The sequence below is a fragment of the Haematobia irritans genome, chromosome 4, assembly GCF_050003625.1.
Source record: "Haematobia irritans isolate KBUSLIRL chromosome 4, ASM5000362v1, whole genome shotgun sequence".
NCBI lineage: Eukaryota > Metazoa > Arthropoda > Insecta > Diptera > Muscidae > Haematobia > Haematobia irritans.
This window is the reverse complement of record NC_134400.1, coordinates 95,478,340-95,502,626: the sequence shown is the minus strand read 5'-3', so window position 1 is coordinate 95,502,626 and position 24,287 is coordinate 95,478,340. Positions and strand designations below refer to the sequence as shown.

Here is a 24,287-nt window from a genome sequence, read left to right as displayed (position 1 = left end):
CGATTTACACTCATATGACCACAGAGGCTAATTTTTTGCTCCGATTTAGTTGAAATTTTGCACAGGGAGTAGAATTAGCATTGTAGCTATGCGTGCAAAATTTGGTTGAAATCGGTTCAGATTTAAATATAGCTCCAATATATAGCTTTCGGCCGATTTACACTCATATGACCACAGAGGCCAATTTTTTTGGTCCGATTTAGTTGAAATTTTGCACAGGGAGTAGAATTAGCGTTGTAGCTATGCGTGCCAAATTTGGTTGAAATCGGTTCAGATTTAGATATATCTCCCATATATAGCTTTCGCCCGATTTACACTCATATGACCACAGAGGCCAATTTTTAACTCCGATTTAGTTGAAATTTTGCACAGGGAGTAGAATTAACATTGTTACTATGCGTGCCAAATTTTATATTAGATATAGCTCCCATATATATGTTTTTCCGATTTCGATAAAAATGGTCAAAATACCAACATTTTCCTTGTAAAATCGCCACTGCTTAGTCGAAAAGTTGTAAAAATGACTCTAATTTTTCTAAACTTCTAATACATATATATCAAGCAATAAATCATAAATAAACTTTTCCTTAAAATTGCTTTAGATTGCAATGTTTCCCATATTTTTTTACTAACATTGTTTTCCACCCTAGTGCATTAGCCGACTTAAATTTTAAGTCTATCGATTTTGTAGAAGTCTATCAAATTCTGTCCAGATCGAGTGATATTTAAATGTATGTATTTGGGACAAACCTTTATATATCCCTCAACACATTTGACGGATGTGTATTGGTATCGAAAATTTCGATCCACAAAGTGGTGCAGGGTATAATATAGTCGGCCCCGCCCGAATTTAGACTTTCCTTACTTGTTTTTTCTTTAATATCGTGCCCAGAGCGGCAGGGTGCTGAATCAATGGTTTGTTAAGTGCACTTAGTTCTACAATTATAATCAAATAGATGAGCAAATAAATACAGGGTTATCTATTACTAATTTATTGCACTATTGAAAAGTTTTAATATTTAGTCAAGTGCTCAGCTGATTGTGACTATTGAGGCGCCAAATGTAGAAAATACTAAAGAAAAGTAGGAATTGAAAAATACAAAAATGTGGGCTGAACTAGGGCAATTAACGTAAAATGTTGTTTACATGAGAGCACCTATACAGACTAAATTTTTTTCTGCACTAAGTAGTGCACTGAAAAAATATACACGTAATATGAAAAATTATTCAACCTGATATTGTACTCAACAAACTAGCAAACTCAGAAGATGATTTCTTGGTTTCAAAAATTCTTTTAATCAAATATGCAAAATCTTCAAAATAAATTTTAGACTATATTTAAAGCTTTTTGATCTTTAATCCAAAAATTCAAAATTGACGCGTGCTGAATCCGACGATGACTACGAGCCGGGATCTACCATCGGGTGTCACCGCGGCCCAAATCATTACAATCCTCGCCACTTTAATTCTGGTGGCCTCTCGAAGGTGTACATTTTCAGGTGACCTCTTTGGCAAGTGAATCCAATCATCTTGTTTGTTTACAAACTGCTCGATAGCTTATTATCGGAGAAGATACAATTTGGTAACTGGCCACTTTCGTGCAATCGAAGCAACACGTTGGCTGTTTCCAGTCAAACGTTTTTTGTGCGTCGATGTGCTCTTCCACTTTTTGTAACATCAATGACTTTAGGCCAAAAACTTATTTTATGTCAACATCCTGAAGTCGATTGCAATACACATCAGCCACACTCAACAAAAGTGGACCCTCTAGAGCACTAAAGCCAAATTAACTCTATTTTCGTTCATGGAATTATTTTGTTTTGAGAAAATTTCCTTGACTTTAATAATTGTTCGCCCACATTTGCTAAATGTACTAGAAAAGGTGGAAATTTTATACACAAATGAAGCATAAAGATCTACTAAATTTCTACCTCCCACTAAAAAGTACAGAATTTCTGAAAATTTTTAAATGCACCCATATTGATCTTCGTATGGCGCTACAGACATTCTTGCAATTTTGAACTTAAATTTTTCCTTCAAACTAAAAAATCAAAAAAAAAATCGCTTCTGTAACATATACCCCAAACACATTTTGCTTCAAGCATACAAATTTTCAGGATTGGTCCAAACAAAATATTGTTTGTATTGTTCAAACATATTATGTTTCACCTTAGGCTGACACTGGTAGTAAAAATTTTAATGAAATTTTCTTTGTGTATATATATTTTTAAGACGCCAATTGGTTACTTCCATTCTTTTACTTGCAGCTTATTCTCTAGGTCTATCTTTCTAAACACATATATGTTTATAGCCTGTTTCTAAATTGGTATATGTTTGCATATTATATTTACAAACATTTTATGTCCCAAACATAATATGTTCTAACATATTAACAAATATGTCCAAAACATTTTATGCTAGTTTATGAACATTGTATGCTTGCACTTAAAAATATTGTGTTAACAAATTTGAGTTCCAAATATATAATTTTTACACCCAAACATATGAAAAACAGTCTTTTTCGTGCGTGTAGTAAATAAATTAATAAATTTTCTTTTTGTCGAAAAATATTAATACAGTAATACAGTTTAGTTAAAATTTTCTGCAATTAATCAAAATGTTCTATCCTGGTGGCTTCACCGTTTTTTGAGTGCATAGTGGCTGTAAGTTATATTCCCCCTTGTTCCGATATTCGAGACAGCAAATCGCAAAATTTTCATAGGGCGATATTTTCTTATTGACCGATTTTTAGGGCCAACCTTACACTCCAAAATGTCCTAAAACATATAAACTTAAAATTTTGCAATATAGTTCTCCCTATTGAGAAAGTCAACTTTGATTTAAGTCCGCAAGTATCACATGTTTTTCGCTAAAAGAAAAGTAAATTCTTGCGATTTACGATTACAAATATTGGAACATGGGGGATAATCCTTCAGTATAGCAGCAAAATGAATAACTTTATAAGGAAGAGAACAACATTTTTTTCTTTGGTGAAAAAAAAGATTTAACATCAATAATTAGTTTAAAATTATTGTCTAGTGATTGATTTCAAACAACATACTTTTTTTCTTCATGTAAAGAACTCGAATGTTTTATGTTGTCTCAAGTTCTCATTCTGTAAAAGCAAAAATAGAACGAAAGAGAATAAAAACAACTACAACTGATCAACAAGTTTAACGTTTGGAACTTGAACTTGATCATGAAAATGTAAAAAATAAACTAAGCAAACATCTGGGTTAAGTTGAATAAAATTCTCTTTTCAATAGACAATATACAAACATACTTACATACATACATAGTATCATATCAGTTTATTCAAGCACTTCCTGGTGCATTAATAAATATTTATATTAATATGTTTTTTTTTTTTAATTTTTATTTGTGCTTTCAGGTAAATCCACATCGAATAGCAAAGAGGTAATTTGTCCCGATGACAAATACAAAGAAGAAGGTGATCTCTGGAATGTTGAAGCTCAGGCTGCCTTTTTGGGTCCCAATCTATGGGAGAAGACTCTACCATATGATGCCGATCTTAAGGTAACACAAGTTAGTATCATCACCATCGCTCTGTAGTGGCTGCGTCTATTGAAATGTTTGTTAATACTAGTTTAAAAAATTTATATGTACATAATTTAACATTACACACACACAAACACATTTACTTAAACTATCAGAACACAAAAATCAATTCACATGAAAACCATTTCTATCATGTAAATGATAACGATGCTTCTATTATAAAATTTCCCAGCAAACAAAGAGGTCCCAAAATTGTAGTTTGGATCCGCAACTTGTGATTCGGTAATAGTGCAAACTTGGATCATCTCCAATGAATGAAACTACATGGGCTTGTCATAGGATGGAAGTGCATACTTACTTAGAACATGAAAAACGAAACTTCAGTTACAGAATTACCCGATAATAATGAGCTTCCAAATGTGTAGGTTTGTCCCCAACTTTTTATCCGGAAGTGGATCATCTTGAGCTTGTCATAGAACGTAAGCACTATGCTTACAGATTTTCTTTTCGATCTTATGCCTTCGAAGTTCAATTGAAAAAACAAAACTATTTTTTACATTATTTGCTTATGCCCATATGCAAGACAATTTATTGATAGTTTATCGAAGGAATTTCTATGGCAAAAGTAGGCTCGAAGTTTTCTTTAATTTTTTTTTGTATGTGGGGTTTAATTTTTGCGATTGGAAAAACTTGTTTGATCCGATCGGGAGTTGAATCACAGTACATTGTTACCATGAGAGAACACCTTAGCACACTCAGCCACAAGCGTCATTGGACATGATGCATCAAAACGTCAATTCAAATGTTTTCACGGTTGCAACCAAGGCATATTTAGTAAGGTATCATGCTATTAGGTGATTGCATTTTTTTTTTCATTTGAATAGAACTTTGATTGTCGGTATTAGCTTAATAACTTTGGCGTAGCTAAAGGGGTTTTATGGGTTTGTCATCTCCCCCTACCAAATACCATGCGGCATTTCTTCAAACTAGGATTAGTTGTTTATTTCTTTGAGGTATATTATCAATGAGCTCACATTGTAGCTATCACTGTTTAACTGACAATTGTGACAAATAAAAATTCAAAATAAAATTATTTTATACAAAAAAATTTTGAAATGTCCTATATTCTTTAAATTTATGACAGAAAAATATCGCAATAATTGATCCTCATAATTGATGGTAAGAATTACTTCAATTATTCGTACGAACTGCAATATATTTCCTCATATTTCGAAGCATACTTCGATACATTTCCAAATTTTCTCTATTTTAAATTTCCCACTTGTTTCAATTTGACTGACAATCAATGTGACAATATGGCGGCGGACATTGTTGTTTCGGTAATATTGACAATACCTTCCTTAATATGCCTTGCTTTCCACGGTTGATAGAATTCTACAAAAAATGATAGATTATTTTACTATTTGGTAGATTGAAGTCTTGATGTTTTGGTAGATTTTGCAAAATATTTCTCTCCAAATAAGAGGCATTTCAATTTTCTATTGAAACCAAATTTTGACAAAATTTTCCATAGAAATAAAATTTGGACAAAATTTTCGATAGAAATAAAATTTTGACAAAGTTTTCTATAGAAATTAAATTTTGACAAAATTTTCTATAGAAATAAAATTTTGACAAAATTTTCTATAGAAATAAAATTTTGACAAAATTTTCTATAGAAATAAAATGTTGACAATTTTTTTTTGACAAAATTTTCTATAGCCATAAAAATTTGTCAAAATCTTCTATAGAAATAAAATTTTGACAAAATCTTCTATAGAAATAAAATTTTGACAAAATTTTCTATAGAGATAAATTTTGACAAAATTTTGTAGAGCAATAAAATTTTGACTAAATTTTCTATAGAAATAAAATTTTGGGTGTTTCGAAGATTCTCTTATCTCCTCAGAAAAGAAAACTCTTCAAGGAATACAGCATGTCTTTTTATAGACCAGATTGAAATGCACATACAAGGACATTCATGTAAACTTCAAAGAAATATATTGGAAAATAGAATTGTATACACGCAACAAAAATAATTATTTCCTCCCAAAAAAGTTTTTTGACAAATGAACGTGAGGGTACATTAGTGTCGACGAATGGTGACGAATGTTCTTACAGTTTTTTTGTATCTCTCACCAAAAACAAATTCTTTTGTTGGCGTAAACAAAAACCTTTTTATTCAAACATCATAGTCGATTTGGTTTATATCAAAAGCTGTTTATCAAAAAAAAAACGTATGGTTTTATGCCAATGGAAAGTGTTTAAGAAATTAAGAAGCGTTTTGATGTGTTTGATGATTAGAATCGAGCAACATTTTAGAGTCAGTTAGGCTTAATTTTTTACCGTTACACTTTACAGTACACTAACAACACCAAATCCCCATCCTCTTGTCCGTCTTATGTGAATTTTGACTAAAAAATGGCTTTTTGTAGTGGCATATCCATAAAATATTATTCACAAATCGTGGCTTTATTCATTCTCTTTAGATATGTTTATAGTGTTAAAATTAATAGTCAAAACAATATTTCCCCATCACTACTTGCCATATTTGTAAGCTACACTCTTCAATTGCTCAATGTAGGGTTTGCAATAATTGGATACTTATTGCAAACGGAAATTTTCTCGCATAATGTAGAGATTACCAATTGAGCTTAATTCCATCCTAAATTCGATTCTAATATGTCAATATTGCTTCCGGAACCGTTTCCGTGACGTCATCGTTGTTGTCGCCGAACCACCCCACAACGACCATCTGGATTTAGGCCAAAGCGTAGTTGCATCTCAGCTCTTATAGATGTTGTTGAATCCGTGAAGGAGAAAATAGATGATAACCAAGTGTCCAGTCTTGTCCTGCTTGACCACAGTAAAGCATTTGACACTGTTAATCACACAATTCTTAATAATAAACTGGATAAAATAAATGTTTACTGCGAAAATCCTCGATCTAGCGAAATGAAAATCTACCGCGGAGTACCACAAGGATCCCTTCTCGGACCTGTATTTACATAAATGATTTGCCAAACACTCTGAAATATTGTGATTTACAAATATATGCAGACGAAACATCACTTCGCTGTATCAAAATGTAAATCGTGATTTATATGCAATATATTCATGGGCAACCAGTCAAGGCCGTAGCCAACATTTTAATTGGGGGGGGGGGGGGAGGGGATTGTTCAACTTAAAAAAAAAATATTCATATAATCTCATGTGTAGATAATTTTATTTATGCATAGGTATGTATACAATATTTTTACAATATTAAATTGAGCCGACGGGCTTTTTGGGCAGCAAATAAATCAATGACTTCATCAGTCGGCACATTTATTCGGCGATGAACCGACATTAATGCCAATCCATTGAGTCTACTCTCGCTAGTCGAATTTCTAAGATACGTCTTTAATCTCTTCATTGTTGAAAATGAAAGTTCGGATGAGTACGTAGTAACTGCAGGGATGGAAAATGCAGTACTATAGTACTTTTTTCAATACTTTTTCACCCCGGTCAGTACCGCAGTACCCCCGCGAATGATTTAGTACCTTTTGTGTAGACATTTTTGAGTCGATATCAGATTTATGGTACAATATCTTTGACAAAATATTTTAATATTTTGAGAAAGTCTTTATCAACCTTATTTGCTAATAGTCTTTTACAAATATGGCAAAACAGACATGTTCATGTGGGAAGAAAATCTCGATTTTGTAAAAGACATAGTCAAAAACAGGATTTTATTGATCTTCAAGAATGTTTTAGTCGAAAAAAGAATGCGATTCTATATTATCGATTTTTTATTTCGGTAAAAATTTTATTTCAATTGAAAATTTTGTAAAAATTTTATTTCTATAGGAAATTTTTGCAAAATTTTATTTCTATAGAAAAAATTTTGCACCTTTTTTTTTACAGAATTTTTTTGCAAAATTTTATTTCTATAGAAAATTTTTGCAAAATTTTATTTATATAGAAAATTTTGTCAAAATTTTATTTTCTTTAAAATTTAGTCTCATGACAATAATTTTCCAGTGAAATTTTTGTAAAAAGTACCTTTCCGCTCAAAAAATACCTTTTTGGTACTTTCTTAAAAATTGTATTTTCCATCGCTGAGTAACTGGCAAATTGACCAAAATTTTTAAAAGAATAAGCACGTTTGGAAATATCTCTTCATTGCACTCTCCAAGTGCTTCCATCGCTGAATTAGGCAGGTTCTTTTCGCAGGTTTTGTGCCATTTCATTTACACATGTGTGTTTTGCTATTTCGTTGTTGTTGCTATGGCTAAACAAAGCGAGTCATGTTCACAAAAAGAACAACAAACACAAATAAAAAGCAGAACGACATTTTCCAAAAATGAAATTTGTGGTGCGAGAACAAAAACAATTTGTTTTTTCGGCCGTCGTTTGACGGACTTTTCAACTAGTATTCTATGATTTGTGCAAGTTTTATAGGTAAGCGTCTTTCAAAATAAAACCTCCAGCTTTTCTTCAACATCTTCGATAAGATTTTTCTATGCAGCTAAAAATATATATTTATTTATATAAAAATATTCATCCATTCCGGGGGGGTTTGATCCCCCTCATCCCCCCCCCCCTGAATACGGCCTTGCAACCAGTAACTGCTTAAAGGGCACCTTATACGGTCGGATAAACCCTGCGACCCAACACATTGCGGCGACAAATCCGCTAGTATAAGGTCATGTTCGTGTGTTGGGGGACGTGTTGGCATAAAATCAAAACAACTTTGATTTTTTCCAGTTGGGAGGCACAAATCTTCACGTGTAAGGGGATGTTCGCCAAACATTAGCATTATTTTCATAATTAAACCAAGCATTTCTGCAATGAAATTAATGAGGGATCGCTAATTCAGCTTGGAATTTTTATTGTTTCTTCCATTTTTACTAAAAAATGGCTTTACACCTAACTTTTCGTCCATCTTCATTGTTTGTGTTTTTATGCTTCTTCTTATTTCTCCATGTTGTTACCCTAATTGTTCGTGTAGTGTGAGGGTAAAACTTGAACGAACACACAACAAATAGGCGAACCTCTGTCGTAGTGTTTATCCGAACGCCTAAGGTCCGCTTAACTCTCAACCCGCAAAAAAATCGGAATACATTGTGATTTCTAAGCATCGACAGTAGGTCAGTAGGTTGGTATCATGATCTTATAATTAATGATACGGTTTTAAAACGAGTCGATACTGCAATAAACCCAGGAATAACACTCAACAAAGAGCTAACTTGGAGCAACCATATTAATAATACAAAGAAATATCTCAAATATTGTCATAAATACCCCAATGTATTGCAATTTCTAAAAACATTTTAACATATAACTTACATCAATTGATTTTTTTTTTATAACTTTATACTTCAATATAATTAAATCTATGTTCCTAACACCATCACTTATAAGGAGAAATCCTTCTCGTGTTAGTAGAAATTTAAATAAAATAAATAAATAAATAAATAAAAAACTCCCAGGTGGTTCGTTCGCGAAGTCCTCTTTCGTATGCAAAAAAAATGCTCCGAGTTAACTTTTTTTGTTCTCGGATTATGGCATCAAATTCGAAGAACTATTGCAACTCAGCGGAAACTTAATTTGTTGACATGAACCTAAATAATTGAAATTCATTAATTCTGATACAATTTTACGCCAATTGGAGACCTTGAAAGAACGCGTTCACGAATTATTTGCTAGTTTTTTTAAGCATATCTCTGTTAGATTTCAACTGGAATCAATACTTAAATCATATCATTTTACATCATTATTAATCGCTACTTCCTAACTTTAGCATTACACGTTATATTGTGCTTCTGACACACGAACATTTTTCGGTTTATCATTAAAATAAAAACGATTTTTTATATACATTTTATATACATTATATACATCAACACATATTTATACATTTCAAATTCATTTCAATTTTCTTATCACAGTATGCCGATTTAGATGAATTTTTATCGGAAAATAATATACCTGATGGCTTGCCTGGAACCCATTTGGGTCATTCGAGTAGTTTGGGTCATCGTTCAGATTCCCTAAGTCATGCAGCTGGTCTGTCCCTGGGACTCGGGCATATAACAACAAAACGTGAACGATCACCATCACCCTCAGATTGTATAAGTCCGGATACATTAAATCCACCATCACCAGCTGAGTCAAGTGAGTAATAGAAGTGATTAGAAAACCACAATAAATATGAGTATCCATCATCCTTTTTAATCTTATTTACTTACTTTGATATTGAATATACTAATTTTTATAACAATACACTATATAAATATTAATATTAATATGGAATTTTTATATTTAATGTATATGTATATATACATTAAATATAAAAATTCCATATTAATATATGCAAAACATCTCTTTCCTCCTAAACGAAATTTTAAATTTAACAATTGAAACAAAATATAAGTTCAAATGTTCCATGAACTTGCTAAGTTCTTTTAAAAACTTTATGCTTTTCAAATATACAAATATATATACATTGTTATTATTTCAATACGCTAGGAAAAGAAAAAAAAAACATTTAATTAATGAAATCCAATTAAAAATTAATTTAGTTCAAAATGGGCTATTTACGATGAAAACTTTCATAAATACACACAAAAAATTTTACTTGTTTTATATTGATTCCGATCCTCAGATGCCGCTTCTTTAAAATAAATAATTTGTTTGGTGCTATCTGTGGCTATAAATTAAAAATTGGGATACAGATCACGGTTGCCATTCGTGGCAAAAATAATCTACCAAAATTTAAAGAAAATGTTACCAAAAATCTGCCAAATAAAAAATTGTATCTTGAAGTTTTTGATCAAATTTTTTGTGGTCTATGAATTTTTTTATTTTTAGAATGAAGTATTGCAATATTATATATTAGCGACAATCTTCTTGGAGTATCAATATCCCTTGCATTGTAAATATATCGAATTTTAAAAGTTTTGACTATTTTAGTTTGCACCAACAAGGGAAAGTTACTAGTTCTACAAAAAGGGAAATTAAAATTTTTAAAGATATTGAATTTATAAAAGGTTTTGTAAAAAATGTATTTCTACAGAAATGTTTGTCAAAATTCTATTTCTATAGAAAATTTTGTCAACATTTTACTTCTATAGAAAATTTTGTCATAATTTTATTTCTATAGAAAATTTTGTCCAGATTTTATTTCTATAGAAAATTTTGTCAAAATTTTATTTCTATAGAAAATTTTCTCAAAATTTTATTTCTATAGGAAATGTTGTCAAAATTGTATTTCTATAGAAAATTTTGTCAACATTTTATTTCTATAGAAAATTTTGCCAAAATTTTATTTGTATAGATAATTTTGTCAAAATTTTATTTCTTACGAAAATTTTGTATAAATTTTATTTCTATAGAAAATTTTTATCAAAATTTTATTTGTATAGAAAATTTTGTCAAAATCTTATTTTTATAGAGATTCTAAGAAATTTTATTTCTTTAGAAGTACCTCCTTTACTTTAACGGAAATTTAACTTACTTCATAGACATACATGAAGGAGGAACGTACATTTCTTGTCCTAATTTTAATGAAAAGAGAAAAAGATTAATAAATTTAAAGAAATTTGTCCTTAATATTGTGAAAATTGCGTGTCCTAAAATTAAGGCTACATAATTTTTCATATTAGGTTAGTGTAATGTAAGCGTTTTTTCTTACATTTTATAAAATTTGTATATTAACTCCGAAAATATATAACTGATATACTTCATATATTTTACTGAAGTAAAATATATTGAACACATGGAGAAAGATTATCAAATTGTTTGCAAGATTTCCAATATGAAGTTTATATCCGGTTTGTCATAAAATCTAAATACACTGAACAAGTATTGACCTAATATGAAAAATTATGAATTCTTTAAATTTGTGACACGAATTTTTGAAATTTGATCACCTTCCTTAATGTCATATTTCATTGAAGAAAGACAAAATGCTCATTAAAGTAAAGAAAAACATTTTTTTATATCAACTGAGGTAACATATTAAATCTTGGGATTAAAGAAAAAAAAAATGATTCAAATATAGACCAATACTTATTTTGCATATTTGATTTAAGTTTTGTTTTTTTAAACCAAGAAAATATTTATACTTTGAAATATCGAAATTAATAGTAAAATCCTTAAAGGAAGGTCTTTAAGGAAGGGAGCCACCGTGCTGCAATGGTTAGCATGCCCGCCTTGCATACACAAGGTCGTGAATTCGATTCCTACTTCGACCGAACACCAAAAAGTTTTTCCGCGGTGGATTATCCCACCTCAGTAATGCTTCTAATATTTCTGAGTGTTTCAAAACTTCTCTAAGTGGTTTCACTGGAATGAGGAACGCTGTTCGAACTCGGCTATAAAAAGGAGGTCCCTTGTCATTGAACTTAACATGGAATCGGACAGCACTCAGTGAAAAGAGAGAAGTTCACCAATATGGTATCACAATAGACTGAATAGTCTAAGTGAGCCTATTACATCGGGCCTAACCTAAGGGAAGGCCAAAATCTTTGGACCCAAGTAAATTTTTACTGAGTGAAACCTACACCTGCTTGGAATATTAGTCGTAGACGCCTGAATAGACGCTAGACTTTCTTTCACATGAAAAAATTCCACCAATTGAATAGGGTAGGTTAAGGTATTATTTAGGCTGATCTGTTGATCATCAACTTGAATACTAATTGATCTTAATTTTCGTTTCGGAGGAATGGTTTTATCGGCGTATATAATATCTTAACAAATCACTTAATACACAAAAATTGGCATGGACACAATAGATGTTAAGTCCTAGAGTACTGTACAGTGATACCTCTCGGACATGGACATCAACGATTGCATACATTTGGGGAGGTTTCCTGATATGGACCAATTTTTTTTGATAGGGGGTCGGTTTATTTGGGACTATGTATAACTATAGACCGATATGGATCAATTTTGGCATGGTTGTTAGGGGCCATATCCTTGCACAACATACCAAATTTCAACCGAATCAAATGAAATTTATTGCTCCAAGAGGCTCCTGAGGTCAAATCTGGGAACCTGTTTATATGGGGGCTATACATAATTATGGACCGATTTGGACCAATTTTGCATGGATATTAGAGGCAAAATATAAACACCACGTACCAAATTCCAACCGGATCGGATGAAATTTGCTCATCCAAGAGGCTCCGGAGGTCTAATCTGGGCATCGGTTTATATGGGGGCTTTATATAATTATGCACCGATTTGGACCAATTTTTGCATGGATATTAGAGTCCAAATATAAAGACCACGTACCAAATTCCAACCGGATCGGATGAAGTTATGTAAATATGGACCGATTCGGACCAATTTTTGCGTGGATGTTAGAGTCCATATATAAACACCACGTATCGAATTTCAACCGGATCGGATGAAATTTGCTTCTCCAAGAGGATCCAGAGGTCAAGTCTGGGGATCGGTTTATATGGGGGCTATATATAGTTATGGACCGATTTGGACCTATTTTTGCATGGATGTTAGAGGCCATATGTAAACACCACGTATCGAATTTCAACCGGATCGGATGAAAGTTGCTTCTCCAAGAGGATCCAGATGTCAAGTCTGGGGATCGGTTTATATGGGGGCTATATATAGTTATGGACCGATTTGGACCAATTTTTGCATGGATGTTAGAGGCCATATATAAACACCACGTTTCCAATTTCAACCGGATCGAATGAAATTTGCTCCTCCAAGAGGATTCGCAAGCAAACTCTGGGGATCAGTTTATATGGGGGCTAGCGTGCATATTAGAGACATTTACTAACACCACGTACCTAATTTCAACCGGATCGGATGAAATTTGCTCCTCCTAGAGCCTCCGCAAGCCAAATCTGGGGGTCCGTTTATATGGGGCTATACGTAAAAGTGGTCCGCTATGGCCCATTTGCAATACCATCCGACCTACAACAATAACATCTACTTGTGCCAAGTTTCAAGTCGATAGCTTGTTTCGTTTGGAAGTTATCGTAATTTCCACCGACGGACGGACGGACATTGCTAGATCGACTCAGAATTTCACCACGATCCAGAATATACATACTTTATGGGTTCTTAGACCAATATTTCGATGCGTTACAAACGGAATGACAAAGTTAATATACACCCACCCATTCCCCTCCCAAGATATATAATAATGCAAGTACCATAGAGATAGAGAGTGAAATGGTGATTGCTAATATCGATTATTTAATTTATCGGCATATCTAATAAAAAAGGAAATTGGTCTATAAATAAAAACAATTTAACACACCTTACCTGTACTGTATATATTCCAATTTTATTAAGTATTAATTAACCTCAAAATATTTATACTCTCAGACTGAATACATCAAATGCTAAATGTTAAAAATTTCCATATAAACTGTTTTGCTTTTCATTGAATATATAATCCGTTTTCTTATAAAATCAACCTATAGAAATGACTTTTTTAAACAAATGTAATTAATTGTTTCCATTGGATATGTTGTGCCCATGTCAATTTAAATTTATTGAAATAATTTAGAATTAAATTTAACTTATAAATCATAATATAGAAGCTTAACATCTCAAGAAAAAAATTATTGTTTGAGAAGTAATTAACAAAAATTATACATCCTGATATATTACCCCCAAATATGTCAGCGTAAATTTCCAATGCTAATTTAATTTTATTTTAGTTCATGAAAATTACTTGATTCTATTTAAACTTTTCCCAACGTGAGAAAATATTTGCTTACTCTAAAGACATGAATTCGAAATAAGGAAATACGTTTTGAGTAACAATCTACACGTAATTTTAACATAATTCGTCATAAATATAGTCAATAATCGACTTTTCCATATTGTGAAAAATTCTAAAAATAGAAATGTGGTAGACAGAGGCGGCATCTAGCCTAAAGCTAAACCCACCATGAAAGAATATGTAGGTTGACTTTAAAAATTTTTAACAAAAATAAATAAGCGGCAAATTGATAGAAAAGAAAAAAATATTAAACAAAAGTAAACTGTTGTTTAAGAAAATTTCGTATTTCACAAAAAATGAAGTCAAAATATATTAAAATGTCCTTAACGTCATACAAAGTTCAAAACGGTCACAAATTTAATTTAAAAATTTTTAGAAATTAACAAAATTATGAGAAATTTTGTGAGCAATTCGAGTTTTGTAAAAGTGCATACTTTTTAAGAATATTTTTTTTTATTATTTTGTGTTGATGTCGCTAGAGTACGCGAAAAATATTTAAAATCACAAAAACAAAATCTCACATTGGGTAAAATTTTACTAGGTGGCAGCTCGATATTCCAGGCTCACTTAAACTATTTAGTCCATAATGAACTTCTCTCTTGTCACTGAATGGTGCCTGATTCTATGTTTAACTCAATGACAATGATTTTGACCGAGCGGCTTCTTTAAAATAAAGACATTTGTTGGGAAATTATCTGCCTTTAAATCCAGCATCTATAAAATTAAAATTAGGGTACTCATCTCATTTACCGAATTTCGAATGTTATGCAAAGTTATAAAAAAATGTTTTCTTAATTAAAAAAAAGAAAAACAAACTTTAAACCAAATATGAAAAATCCTTGAAATAATTCTTAGCCAAAATTTTAAGCTTTTTTATTATTAGACCAAAGATTCAATATCTCAGTTAATTTCAAGATTATTTCAATAAAAAATATTTTCCTTTACCTTAAGGAAAATTTGCCTTACTTCAAGGACTTACGGCCCTATCGGAGGGAAACAAACTTCAAAGATTCGTGTCCTAAATGTAAATCAAATAATTTTTAAAGCAAAGACTTTTAACTTTCTTTTAATTAAAACTTCTTTATTTTAATGAAATTTGTCCTTATGATTTAGGTTGTATATTGGGTTAAAACCTTTACAAATGGCAGCTTCGTTATTTTACAATTTGATTATTTTTGAATTTTACCTTGAAAAGCCGAACGTGGGTTTTAAAATTATTCTGAATCATTCAGTCTGCCATATTTCATACAATTACTGAGAATGTAGCGATGTACGTATAAAAAATTGATGTAAAATAAAAAATGATACACATAAAAACAAATTCTTTCCGGCGAAACGAAATTTTAGAGCAACGAAGTCTCCTTAAATGCAAAAAAAAATAACCATTGCCAAGTTTGTTCTTTGCTTGACCTGAAAAAAACAACCTTAACAACAAACGAAAACTTCATAGGTCTACAATATCGTTACCCAGAAAAGAAACAAAATGTTTGCGTGTATATAGTTTTCATATTTGCGAAAACTACATGCTCAGTTTTCGTTAAAACTACACAAATATAAATGAAGTCGAGTCTATTTTTGGATTAAATAATCCTCTAATATCATTATGTTTACCTTGTTGGTGATTATGTTTGTAATTTTCATTTCTTAAGAAAAAGTACTTTCCTCAGGAATGAAATTTTGGACAAACGAAATTCCACTTTGTGGAGTAAATAAATCCAAATTTATTGTCTCTAATCTTTTTTATTTGCATTTCAACAAAATTGTTTAGCGTCAAAGGAAAACGTTGTTTGTCTAAAGTTTCGTTTCACCCAAAAGAAAACACTTCTTTCAGATTTACAGTTTTAGGTTCATATCTGTTTCATTCACGTTGTTTTTTTGTTAATTTCTATACTCCCCAATAATTTTAGTTTACAATGAACAGTTTGTGAAACATTGTTAACATTTAGTGTTTGATATTCCAGCATTTTCCTTTGCATCCTCGGGGCGAGATTTCGATCCACGCACTAGAGCATTTTCCGATGAAGAGCTCAAACCACAACCTATGATCAAAAAATCACGCAAACAATTTGTTCCAGATGAACTTAAGGATGACAAATACTGGGCTCGCCGACGAAAGAACAACATTGCCGCCAAACGTTCACGTGATGCACGCCGTCAAAAGGAGAATCAAATTGCCATGAGGGCGCGATATTTGGAAAAAGAGGTAAAGTAATAGTCTTCTTTTAAAACTACAAATTTACGAATCCAATGCCAGTACACTAAATGAAAATAAATAAAATTTTTTGCTGTGTAATTATTTTGTTGACGAGACAACCAAACAAAAAACACAAATTACGATTACCATAAAATGAGCAAAATTTGACAGAATTGAAAAAATATGTAAATATTTTGGGTACACATACGGAAAATTTTTTCTGATTCAATCACGTAATAATTGATCTAATTAATTTTTTAATTGAAATTTCCTCAATCACGAATATGATAGTATCAATTAATTAGAAATAAAAAATATATTTCATTTAATAATTAATCGATTTCTGCGGAATTTTCCTTCAATTTTTTTTTTTTTTGATTCAAATAGAAATTTAATTGATTTTGGTCGAAACGAACTTATTGTGCTTTTTTTTTAATATTTAAATCAATCGTATACTGTATTATTCTTTATTTATTTATAAATAGTTTTCCTTTAGATGAAATAATTTTCTTGTAATTCTACAAGAGTTTATACCTTCTTATGAATTTTCCGATTATAATTACAGTTGGATTTTTCCAATGTATAGTAGCGAAGCTAATTATTTGCGAACAAAGTGTTCAATTATATTTTATAATATGTATAATTATATATTAATTAGAAATATTATGGTATTTAATTAAAATATTAATTGGAATAAATAATATTTTAATTTAAAATTTAAAAATCTCCAATCATTTTCATAACTGATTTTCTGTTATGAAAATGACTCAAATCTGTTTAATTTGAGTATAAAGAACGACAGTGGCTCTCTAGTTTTTAACCACTTCCAGAGAAGATAGATGATCACTTCAAACATAGAAACATGTTATTTTTGAATGACGTCACGTAATTTCATTTTCGATTTGAGTCCATTGGGAAATGATAAATTTGAGTAATACTAATTCAACAATTTTATGAATTTTTGAAAATAAACTCAATTTTGGTTCTCATTTTTGCTTACGATGTCGCGTCGATTACGCGTCTTGAAATAAGCCGTAGTCAAAATGACGAAGGATGACGTTAGTGTACAAACAAGTAAGGAAAGTCTAAAGTCGGGCGGGGCCGACTATATTATACCCTGCACCACTTTGTAGATCTAAATTTTCCATATCACATCCGTCAAATGTGTTGGGGGCTAAATATAAAGGTTTGTCCCAAATACATACATTTAAATATCACTCGATTTGGACAGAATTTGATAGACTTTTACAAAATCTATAGACTCAAAATTTAAGTTGGCTAATGCACTAGGGTGGAACACAATTTTAGTAAAAAAATATGGGAAACATTTAAATCTGAAGCAATCTTAAAGAAACTTCGCTAAAGTTTATTTATGATTTATCGCTCGATATACAGTATGTCAAGAAAGTCTTTTGACATTGCCAAATATTTCAAATTCCAGAAATAATTGAAGTAAAAATCGAGTTGTTAATTCGTTTTGAGAAAAATAAAATATGTATACTTTGCAAAATACATAATAAAATATTTTTTAAAATTAAATTATATTTAATTTTGGAACAAAACATAAGTTTTATCCTATTGTCAAAACACTTTCTTGACATACTGTATATGTATTAGAAGTTTAGGAAAATTAGAGTCATTTTTACAAATTTTCGACTAAGCAGTGGCGATTTTACAAGGAAAATGTTGGTATTTTGACAATTTTTGTCGAAAACAGAAAAACATATATATGGGAGCTATATCTAAATCTGAACCGATTTCAACCAAATTTGGCACGCATAGCTACAATGCTAATTCTACTCCCTGCGCAAAATTTCAATTAAATCGGAGTAAAAGATTGGCAACTGTGGTCATATGAGTGTAAATCGGGCGAAATCTATATATGAGAGCTATATCTAAATCTGAACCGATTTCAACCAAATTTGACAGGCATAGCTACAATGCTAATTCTACTCCCTCTGCAAAATTTCAACTAAATCGGAGCAAAAAATTGGCTTCTGTGGTCATATGAGTGTAAATCGGGCGAAATCTATATATGAGAGCTATATCTAAATCTGAACCGATTTCGACCAAATTTGGCACGCATAGCTACAATGCTAATTCTACTCCCTGCGCAAAATTTCAACTAAATCGGAGTAAAAGATTGGCAACTGTGGTCATATGAGTGTAAATCGGGCGAACGATATATATGGGAGCTATATCTAAATCTGAACCGATTTCAATAAAATTTGGCACACTTGACTACACTACTAATTGTACTCCTAGTGCAAAATTTCAACCAAATTGGGGTAATACTCTGGCTTCTGGGACCGTATTAGTCTATATCGGGCGAAAGATATATTTGGGAGCTATATCTAAATCTGAACCGATTTCAATCAAATTTACCAAACATTGGTAGAATGTCAATTCTACTCTTTATGCAAAATTTCACGAAAATCGGTGGTAAACTTTGAACTCTGTGGTCATATGAGTCTAAATCGGACGAAAGATATATATGGGAGCTATATCTAAATCTGAACCGATTTTTTCCAAAATCAATAGCGATTGTCTTTGTTCCAAAAAACGACCCTATGCAAAATTTGAGGACGATCGGTCTTAAACTGCGACCTGTACTTTGCGCACAAAAATACTTGAACAGACAGAGAGACAGACGGACAGACAGACAGACAGACAGACGGACATCGCTAAATCGACTCAGAATTTAATTCTAAGACCATCGGTATACTAAACGATGGGTCTCAGACTTTTCCTTCTTGGCGTTACATACAAATGCACAAACTTATTATACCCTGTACCACAGTAGTGGTGAAGGGTATAAAAAATAAGGATGACTTTCCAGGGTTAATAATGCCATACATAATTTCTATTAAGAAAATTTCTATACATCGAGGAAAGTTTTATATTTACGACAATACTTATTTTAGTGTATATTCATTAATTATTTCTCATTATTTATTCAAAATATTTGAAAGTACTAATGGAAACATTTTTCTTTTCCTTTAGAATGCAACATTGCACCAAGAGGTGGAACAGCTTAAACAGGAGAACATGGACTTGCGTGCACGTCTCTCTAAATTCCAGGATGTGTAATGCTGAATTTTCTTTCCCTTTAATATGTTTTATTTTGGAACATGGTTTACATAAACTCAATTAATGTATACACAAACAAGAAAAACAAAAAACATAACTTCTTTCCTGTCTGGATTTAAATAAAATACAACAACAACAAAAATATATTGTAGCAGAATACAACAACCAACCAACCAACAAATAAATAAACAACACCACCTGCGTTTTTTTTTTTTTTGAAGATAAAAGAAAATTTTAAAGAATAAACAAAAAACTACCAACATCTTTAACGATGATGAGGATGATTATTATTATTATATTAATATTGTTATTATTTGAATAAGTAATAAAAGAAAAATTTTTGTTAAATACATTCAGTTTTCTTTTTGAATTTTGAAAGTTTACAAAACAATATGGAATATCCACACAAAATCTTAATTCTAGATTACAAAAAGTAAATACCACTACTACTACCATCTATAACGAAAAAGAAACAACAAAATATGCTAACACTTATTTAGAAGTTCTCTTTTTTAATTGCTTTAATTCTTTCCTTCCTTCTTTTATTGTATTTTTTTTTAATTTGTATTTACTTTGTTTCTCTTTTAATTTGTAAATTTGAAAAAGTTCAATTTTTGAAAGAAAATAAAAATAAATTGAAATATATTTAGAATTATCGTTAATTTGCATAAAGAAATAATAGGATACAAAATCAGAAGCCTTAACCTGCCCCTCTCCATTACCCGTCCTTTATATCTATATACAACTCCATTATTCTGGATCAAGGTCTCCCTTTCCTACATCCCCACGGCCCCTTGCAACTTTTAAACTAACATGTAGCATTATTTTTACTACTACTATTATTGTTTTTTTAATAAACTATTTGTTGTTAAACCTCAACCTATACATACATAAATGATACATTTACACTTATAAGTTTAATTTAATTTTTATTCTTTAAAAAAATAAAACAAAAAAGAAACAACTTTATCCTCCTCAAGAAAACCACAAGAATGAGAAAAAATGTTAATGTTTATATATTATTTTATTTTTTATTATTATTATTTTTTTGTAGTTTTAATTTTTACTTATTTGGTTTTAGTCTCTCATTAATTACTTAAAAAAAAAAAACAAACAAAGGAATAAGCAACAGAAGCAAAGAAAACACAAGAAAATCTACAAAAACTAAGCAAACAACAGAATAAGTGGAAAGATATAAACCAGAAAACCCTATTTAATAAATGAGTTATTAAATATAAATATGTTATAAATAACTAAAAAACGAAAATAAAACAACAACAAAAAACAAAAGAAAGAGCTATGTAGTATAAATTATTAAAAACAACAATAACAGTAACAAACAAAGAAACAAGCAAAAAAAACTTGAAACTTACACATAATGGTTATTGGTCTAAATGATCATTTATGGTTAAATGCAAAAATCAGAACATCACCCAAAACAAAGGTTAAGATTTTATACTCAACAATATTAGGCCTGTTTACTTTTAGTAGTCGAGATGCAACATTTGTATGAGCTATGCAGAACTGCTGTCGCAACAGTGTTGCCAAATTGCATTTCTTCGATTCACAATAGCAAATTTATGCTAATTTATTTGTTGAATAATAGGAAATTAAAAGTACTAAAGTGTCCTAAATAATCACATCAGTAAATATTTATTACTCTTTGAGCACTTAATACATTCAAATTGTAAGATTTCAATTGTTGTTAAACAGCTGATGCCAGTGTAGTACGTTTTTGGACATGTCCTGGATAAACGGGTACTCTGTTTTCTTTTAGTTCGCCACGGCTTGGGTATCCAGTACTAAAAGAAAACAAGCCTATTGTATCTTGACAATTACGATTTATTTGAAATTACACTGTAAATTACAGAATTCTGCCAATGGTAGATGATAGAATGGGAAGAAATGTTATATGGATAATGGTCTTCTGCTAGACTGCACAATGGGATGTAAATTGGAAAAATATTTTTTACAATCTTGCTCGAAATATGCCATTTTGAGTGGATAGAGAATAATTACGAAAAATATCGATTTAAAAGAAAGTAGTAAATATCATTCAATTGTTTAAAATATCCCCATGTAAAAAACCCTGGGAATATTATTTCATAATACTAACATAAAAGCACGGATAGAGTGATCAAAAAACCGGTCGATTTAAAATCGATTTTTCTCAGTTCTAAAAATGCGGACTATTTTCCATGACGGTTATTTTTAAAGAAAAAAAAACCGTCATGATTGGTACAACCGGTCTTTATGTGCGGTTACGTTGCTAGCTAGCCATATTTAGGAAAATATTCTGGATGCTTGTTTAACCCTCTGATGGGGTGGTATGGTCCCTCCGGAGTTTTATTCATGCCTAAATCAGTCTTTTTCTATGATCTCACATATGATGCTTTATACACAGATAATACATATGTGGTTGTGACAACCGAATTTATTGCCAACCTCCTTTTGGCAGTTGTAGCAACTACCAGTTGGCAGTTGTGCCACCCGACTGATTCGGTCGACACAACCAATATCTCATATGGTGTTGGTTGGGTCTGCCGACGACATTGGTTGTTGCTACCTTCATCATTCGGTTGTGTTGCCCAACTTTGATAATATTAATGACCGAATTAAAAACCAATTTCGTCCCAGTTAAATATTATATTTTACTAAAATATATGTATATACACTGAAAAAACAGTGAACCCACCAGGAAGAAAAATTTCGGTTAATTTTAGAAAATTTTGAATATTTTTAGAAAATTTTAGCTAAACAGTATAACAAACGCTGGCATCACGCCGATGTCATAAAAATAAGTAAATATTTTTCGACAAATTCAAGAAAATTTATTAGACATAATGAAGTTTTTTCACTTGTTACAGAAAATTTTGTAGTTTGAAGGAAAAAATTGGAGTTCAAAATTGCAAGAATGTCTTTAGTGACATAGGAAGTTCATGTTGAACGGATTTGTAGTAAAATTTACAAATTTAAAGAAATATTGAACTATTTTGTGGAAGTCACGAATTTAGTTAATCTTTATCCTTCATTTGTGTATATTTTTTTCCTCGGGTTTAGTTAATTTAACTAACGTACACAAAAACTTATTAGAGTAGAGGAAACTTTCTCCAAACATAATAATTCCAAGAACTAAACGAATGTTAAATTGGCTTTAGTGAAATAGAGAGTTCACTTTTTTGAGTGTAATAAATCTAAATACAAAGTAGGTGACATCGAAAGATAAAAGTTGCACTAAATCAACTCATGTACCCTCTGTCATGAATTGGAGAAATTATCCTATACGGCAAGAAATCTTTACTAAAAATAAAATAAAAATTGATTAAGAAATGGAATGGTATATGTTCGTGTTGAAATCTACTAAATACGATAGAACATCGGCCGGTCCTTATCTTAATGGTGAAAATCGGTTACTAGACAGAAAAAAATTTCCGTAGTTAAACTAACGCTAAATTTAACTTATTTTTATTGGAAAAAAATTATTTGCTAGTAGTTAAATTTTTTTATTTTTTTTTCGAAATTTTCTACAGCTTAATGAAATGTTACTTTTTTTAAGTATGTCTCAAAAATTTTATGAACTAAACATGGGTATATGAACTAAAGCAAACGAAGATTTTCGTACGATTCCCAAAAATAGTAAGAATGAACTACTGTATGGTTAAAATGGTGATGATTTGGCGTTAATGATTTTCTTCTTTATTTTTAGTTAATTTTTTCTTCTATGAGAGGATGTAATTTCGTGAACTGCAGTTAAAAAGTACATCAGGGCATTAAATTTTCCTGGTTTTAACAACGCTTTGTGGAAATCTCAAAATGTGGAGTAAAATTTAGTTAAATTTTCGTGAGAGGTAGTTCATTCTTCCTATAAAACAGTTCACTTTTTTTCGGTGTAGCAGATTGCATGTAATTACAAATCACCCTATTTGTGAACATAAACTCACAATTCGCAAAATGTCTTGGAGAGGTCCAGCCCATTTGTAACATTGTAAAAATGTCTCAACACATCTAATTATAAATCATAAATGTTTTCGGGAACCTCCTCAACCTCGACGATTATTTTTGATATGTTACATGATAGATATTAAGATTGTTGAGTTATTGTTAGTCCTCTAAAAAAATTTATTTGCAATACAAACCATTGTTTTGAATTTTTTGTCCCGAGAAAACATTTCTTATACCATTCATGCTGTACTGTGATCCCATTCATGACGAAGAGATGATAATTAATTTTTTTGTTATCGTTGCCTCTATTTAAAATTTTGAAATAAAATTCTTTATTCTTCTTCCAAACAAAAAACAAACAAATGACATTTTATAAATATTTTAAATGATATTCGGCCAGGAATAATATATGACAATGGTGGTTAATAAATGAACCATTTCCTTACGGATGGTCGTATCAACCAATACGAATCAAAATTATACAAAGGAGGTAAATTTGGTTACTACAACCCTTTATCTCATCAAATTGTTACAGGTATGAATAAATATATGTAAATACAGAAAATTAGTATAAACAACTAATATTTATTTCTAAAAATAGAATGTTCATAAGAACAACCGAATTCCAATTATTATCTTCTCTGTGTGGAACTTCTTGTACTAATTATATACAGGTAGTCACAAACTATCATGTTTGAGATCAGGTAAAATGCAGATTTATGAAATAATGAAACTCAAGAACTTCAACAGGGTCCTTACCACCCATCGGAGGGTTAATAATTTCCTAAAACG

At 30.8% G+C, this 24,287-nt stretch overlaps 1 protein-coding gene across 14 annotated transcripts in view; it reads left to right on the top strand.

The window, feature by feature from the left end:
- The window catches only part of Pdp1 (PAR bZIP family member Pdp1), a 350,044-nt gene extending 329,197 nt beyond the window's left edge, over nt 1-20,847 (top strand). For 6 of the 14 annotated variants that reach the window (XM_075303409.1, XM_075303406.1, XM_075303405.1 and 3 more), the window contains 4 exons: nt 3,392-3,546; nt 9,453-9,678; nt 16,231-16,472; nt 19,467-20,847. In XM_075303409.1, the coding sequence (XP_075159524.1) occupies nt 3,392-3,546; nt 9,453-9,678; nt 16,231-16,472; nt 19,467-19,553 (710 nt within the window). In that variant the 3' untranslated portion in view covers nt 19,554-20,847. Of the gene's footprint in view, nt 1-3,391; nt 3,547-9,452; nt 9,679-16,215; nt 16,473-19,466 lie in introns of all 14 variants that reach the window. The other 8 variants (XM_075303408.1, XM_075303404.1, XM_075303402.1 and 5 more) reach the window with 3 other exon arrangements.
- The last annotated feature ends 3,440 nt before the right edge of the window (nt 20,848-24,287 follow it).